At 42.4% G+C, this 6,000-nt stretch overlaps 1 protein-coding gene across 12 annotated transcripts in view; it reads left to right on the top strand.

The window, feature by feature from the left end:
* dnajc6 (DnaJ (Hsp40) homolog, subfamily C, member 6) overlaps positions 1-5,760 on the top strand; it is a 35,120-nt gene extending 29,360 nt beyond the window's left edge. For 5 of the 12 annotated variants that reach the window (XM_034530438.1, XM_034530439.1, XM_034530433.1 and 2 more), the window contains 5 exons: positions 80-217; positions 303-677; positions 1,032-1,180; positions 1,612-1,788; positions 5,232-5,760. In XM_034530438.1, coding sequence (XP_034386329.1) covers positions 80-217; positions 303-677; positions 1,032-1,180; positions 1,612-1,788; positions 5,232-5,333 — 941 coding nt within the window. In that variant the 3' untranslated portion in view covers positions 5,334-5,760. Of the gene's footprint in view, positions 1-79; positions 218-302; positions 678-1,031; positions 1,181-1,611; positions 1,789-3,017 lie in introns of all 12 variants that reach the window. The other 7 variants (XM_034530440.1, XM_034530434.1, XR_004609360.1 and 4 more) reach the window with 6 other exon arrangements.
* Positions 5,761-6,000: the final 240 nt, after the last annotated feature.

A 6,000-nucleotide genomic window follows, 5' to 3' on the forward strand; every position in this document is an offset into this window, starting at 1 on the left:
AGTGGAACTAAATGCTGAAAACCAAAATAACTTAAAATTAAGGGCCCCAAATATATGACTTGTTTGTTAATTCATCCAGGAGCAGGCTTTGGTATGGGCAGTCTGTCAGCCACTACTAGCCCCACAGGCTCGGTGAACAGCACCCCCACCCACCAAACCAAGCCAAACACCCTGGACCCGTTCGCTGACATAGGAAACCTCGGGGGAAACCTTGGAGGTCAGTCACTGGAAATATTCTGTACCACATTATCTGTTGTTATTTCAACCTTACTATATATCATAATCTCTGTCTTTTGCATTAGCAGGTCCTGGCTTCTCCAGCAAACCCACCACTCCTACTGGAACTGCTCCTTCCCTCCCTCCCATGGGCTCCCCATCGCGACCTCCTCCGTCTCCTCAGCATGCAGAAGGGTGGCAGCCCCAAACAGGAGCCGGCTTCTCCTCGTGGCAGCCAGGTGCTGGAGGTGCTGGAGGTGCTGGAGGTGCTGGAGGCGGTGGAGGTGGTGGAGGATGGCAACACCAAGGACAGGGACCTGCCCCGCCGCCAAAGCCCAGCCCCAGTCACACCCCCTTGCCTCACTCTTCGCCCCAGAACCGACCCAACTACAATGTCAGCTTCTCTGCAATGGGCGGAGGAGGCTCACCCAGCACTGCGGCCAAAGCACAGGCTAGCACGGGTGAGCAAGAGATGTGGACGATATGTGGTCTCTTATGATGAAAGCGGTGTGGTCAGGTTAGGAATGTGTTAAGTTCTTGTAGGCATAAAATCTTTTCCATAAATTGCTATAATTATTTGAAGCCAGATGCCCTGTATATATTATATATGTTGCATTACTCCTCCTTACATGTTTATTTGTGTTATCTCTGTTACATAAAGTACGAAGCACATTCATTCCTTTGTGGGAGTTAATCTCTCACTCAATCAGTAGTTCACAGAGCATTGCAGCATATAGTACAGGACAGGAAGTGGCTTAAAATGGCTTTAAAAAAGTATGTTTTCTGTCTTTGTTGTTTGCATTCCTCTCTCCCAGGTCCTAAGCCCAAAGCCTCACAGGCCAACTTTGATGACCTGCTGTCTGGTCAGGGCTTTGCAGGGACCAAAGAAAAGAAAGGGCCCAGGACTATCGCAGAGATGAGGAAGGAGGAGATGGCCAAAGAGATGGACCCTGAGAAAATAAAGGCAGGGGCTTTTTTCTTATGTGATGTTGAGCAACATCTGTCTACTAATAATTTAAAGAGTCGTTTATTGTTATTATTTGCTCTTGAAGTTTCTTTGAGAAACACCATGAACTCCCATGATTTTTGCATCACTACATCCGAGTAGAATTGCAGTTCAGTTCACTCCGGTTTGGTCACCTGTTTTCCAGTGTAGCACACCACAAGCAATTTAGTGGTTCCCAAAAGTAGGATAGTGTCCTCAAAGACTTCCAGAGTTAATGATGCAACTAATGTAGATCTGCCATGACCAAACTTTGGTTCCTCTAATTACTACTTTAAAAACATTTCACCAGAGCCAGAAATCACTGAAAGCCTTTCTCTTAATTATTGTTCAAAATATGGTCATCACTAGCTAATGGCTCCCTCTCTTTCCCTCTCCTGTTTGTGACCTAGATTCTGGACTGGATCGAGGGGAAGGAGCGTAACATCCGTGCTCTGCTGTCCACCATGCATACTGTACTGTGGGAGGGGGAGACGCGCTGGAAGTCTGTGGGCATGGCTGACCTGGTTACTCCGGAACAGGTCAAAAAGGTCTACCGCAAAGCAGTCCTGGTCGTCCATCCAGATAAGGTGAGACACATAATGACTGGTGGACTTAATAACAATTAAGTTAGGATCTATACCTGTATGACTGCAGGGAGAAGACAGGACTCTTTGTCCCTTTCCTCAATGTAAGAATAGTTGCAGTTTTAATGAGATTTTTCCCCATCATATATATATATATATATATATATATATATATATATATATATAATTATTATTTTTGTTTGTTTTTTAGTGGGCTTTTATTATTAAAACACCATATGTAGAAAATAATTTAAGAAACTGCACAGCAGGGTTATTACACAAAATAATGAAATATATATAATATTTATGGGTCCCCATATAGACCCCAGATGTTACAATTATGAATAAACTTCAATAACAGGGTTGTGTGGTGCAATAAAGTTCTGTCAACACCAATCATAGATATAGAGAAAATAAAAAAACATTGTATTTATTAATTTATTCTATTTGTGTTTTAGAGCTGTGGCCCTGAAACCACAGAAGTTAAAAGTTCTAAAACACATCATTGGTTTAAAATCATGTTTATGAGCAATTCTCATAAAATTAGGAGTTATCAAGATGATTCAACAATGTTATTGATAAAAGTGTTTTGAAACACATTGTTACAGTTTTACTGTAATCTAAGAGACATTTACCATCTAAGGATTAGTAATGTTGGCAAAGGAAAAATGAAAAAGCTTGTGCCATATGATTGAGAGTTGTTTGTATTTACTTTATATTAAAGATGAACTTTTTCACACATGATATAAAGAAAGAGAGTAATACAATGAAAACAACTACAATGATTAGCACTTCAAAAGCGCGATGACCCATTGAACCAAAAGCAGTTTTCAACCAATCAAATAAAGAACTACTATCCTGGTGAACAGATTTAGCAGTTTTATGAAGGTGGTCAACTATATCACTAATTGTAGCATTATAGTCAGGCACAAAGGTACAACATTCAGAACCAATGACAGCACACGTTCCTCCTTGGGCTGCTAAAAGAAAATCCAAAGCTGCTCTGTTTTGTAAAGCCAAAAGTCGAACAGAGGCGAGTTCACCCGACAGAAGTATGAGAGCCTCACCGGTTTCATTCGCTATAACTTCTATTACATGAGACAGATCAGCGATTTGATCTAACGCAGACATAACTCCGTAAAAAGGAAGAAGTGGGCCCAGTACGTTCTTGAAATTTGACTGATGGTGAGTCCCAAAGACATCTGAAAGTCCACGTTGCACCCGTTTGTCAGCTTTCTGGGGCAGGGAGTGAGCCACTCTCATAGCCGGGATGACGTACGCCAATCCACAGCGCCCTTTATAATCCACGGGAAGGTGCGGGTATGCAAGGTTTCCACATACCCAGTACATTCCTACAGGAGAGGAGATGGAGCAGTCGGCAGTGCGGTGAGCTAGAGCACTGAAGCGACCCTCGCCCGCTTCTGCCAAACAATCCTGAGGTGCAGAATCCAGAGGTTTAAACTCAATATTGGTTTGTCTTGGGTCCCATTTGAATGTATTAAAGCAGTCCGATTGTCCCACAGGTGCCTCGCCGTCATTCTGGAGACACCAAGGGAATTTATGTGGGATGAGCTGTATAGGAACAGGTTTGGGAGTTTTGAGACATCTGTAGCAGTTCCCATGCCCTATAGAACACTTAAGCGGTCTCATTTTGGAGAGCCTGGAACAATCAGGATGGGAATAGGACTGAGATAACGGAATATGCATCAGGTGGCAAGTATCGCAGTCAGAGGCAGGTACGGCCATCAGAGGTAAGCCTTCTCCAGCTGTGTAAGGCATTAGGCCACAGACATAACAGCTAGTATTTTGGCCTATGTGCTTGGCTACTTGCCATGCCATAGTCATAAAAATATTGATATCATCTATTCTTACGTCTTGTGCCTTCATGACCTTTGTGGCTCCCATGGTGGACTCCACCAAGATCAGTGTTAGGAGGTGTACGATCAGTGGCATTGTTGCAATGAATCCACAAAATCTGGCTCCAGATCTTCACAGTCCAGAAAGTAGTTTGTTCCTGTGAATAAATACAGTGGACTGAGAATGGCTCACAAACATCGGCTCCTCAGGGTCTTTACAAGGGAAAGGTGATCATAATAGCAGCGGGTAAAATGAGCTTACCTGTGGTCTCAGTCTTCAGGGAAGCCTTTTTCTTTTTACTGTCAGGACTACTCAGTGGATTTAGGTTATGTCTCTGTGATCTGCTGGGAGATCATGGCAGGTAGAAATCACCAGCACGCATGCAAGGAGAAATTTTCTTTACCCTTCTAATCATTCTCTCTTTTATCAGAAGAAGTAGGTGTAACCCAAAATGTACGCAATCACAGGGGTCTAGTGAGTGAATCACAGAATCAATACCCACTGATCAATCAGGTCAAGACGGCAGCATTTCAATCAGGAGAGACAAGTCAGATGAAGAAAAGGTAATTGTTTATTATTAACAGATAATATGTGAGATTTGGAATGAGGGGCGTCTGCCCGGAGCAGTAACAAGATAAATCCCCCCGTGGAGTCCAGACCTCGTGGTGTCTGATGAGGCTGATCGAAGGAGGAGTTGATGAAGCCGATGAATCTGGGAAGATTGGGTGGAGATGGGGAGGTAGAGGGTGTGTAACATCAACATGAACGTCCTGAAGGAGACAATCATATTTAAAATAGACAGCAGCCAGATGATGCGCTAACGATGTAAATATTTTGTTGTGCTTATTGGATAGAAGAGACCAGCTGATCAGAACAGCTGATATCTTAAATGACAGCCTCGCACAATGAAATTATTAGTGAGCATGAGAAGTGAATGTCAGATATGGTTCAACTGTAGACGCCCACAAAATCAAGCGCACATTGATTTAGTGTGACAAAAAGTAAATGCATACAAGTAAATGTACACACATATTGCACAGTACATGCATAAACACACACACACACACACATGCACATGTTTAATAGAACATACAAACTTGTTCATGCAATTAACTTACATACGTTGCCAGTAGCTTCACATAAAAGCAACAAAAGCAAGACACAAGATATAAAAGCAATAGATCCAACAAACAAAAATAGATCATTTATCTTTTTTTATTGATGAACAGAATAAAATAAATGAATATCTTAGTTATTGTGCAAAGTTTTAAAGTTTAATTGAATTAAATGGATTAATAATTGCACATTTTAGATTTATAGTTTTAATTTGTTTGCGTTAGGTTCTGTTTTTAATACCTGTTTTGTTGGTCATGTACATTTTTCTCCCAAAGGTGCATCCCCTCTGTGTGAATGCATTGATATTATGTCAGTTTCCTTTTTTTTAATTAAACTGCAGCCACAGGGTCACATATGTCTTGATATTGAAGCTCATTATTTTAATGTCAGCATTTGGATATCGCTAAAAGTGGAGAATACTTTCAGGTGTTTTTTCTATGCGTTTATCTGGGTTTTTTTGTCTTCCCCCACAGGCGACGGGACAGCCCTATGAACAATATGCCAAGATGATTTTCATGGAACTAAATGATGCCTGGTCAGAATTTGAAAGCCAAGGACAAAAACCCCTCTACTGAATAAACAGAGGAAGTGAGCGAGCAGAGGCTGTCCCTCCTGGTTCTGTCATCCAATCCTACAAATGTGTCTCCATTTCTGGTCAACATACTGCAGCCGCACCCTACAACTTCTGCCTTTATACCTTTGCTTTGACCCGGACTTCTCTTCCCTTCTCAGCGCACACACACACAGTTGATCTGCAAAGACGACAGAAGACTCCAGAACTCCGGCCTGCAGACGGACAGCGTGTCTGAACAAGCGACTCCCTGTAGCTCAGACGTACCTACTTACTTACTGTATGTGGGGCATCATTGCCCTTTCCCTGTTTGAGTGTCCTTAGCCCTGAGCCACACCCGGCAATCAAAGCGGAGTCACCGGGACAGCTAGAAAAACAAAAGAAAGGCTTGATTGAGGGGAGACGGAAAAAAGAGGGAAGGAGACGACGGACTCACGCGATAAGAGATAAACACATCAGGGAGAAAAGTGAACAGGCAGCTCCCAGTAAAGGTTTCAGAGCGCCAGCGTTGTCTGTCAGGCACAAATAAGCATTTAACAGCATCAAGCCATTTACCCACAACACATGCTGTTGTACTTTGTGTGAAAATTGGATCCATGATCAGTTCTGTCATATCAAATTCACAATTGTTCCTGCAATTGAAAGTTCTTAGAAGGACAAAAAAGTAAAGT

The sequence above is a fragment of the Cyclopterus lumpus genome, chromosome 4 (genome assembly GCF_009769545.1).
Source record: "Cyclopterus lumpus isolate fCycLum1 chromosome 4, fCycLum1.pri, whole genome shotgun sequence".
Lineage (NCBI taxonomy): Eukaryota > Metazoa > Chordata > Actinopteri > Perciformes > Cyclopteridae > Cyclopterus > Cyclopterus lumpus.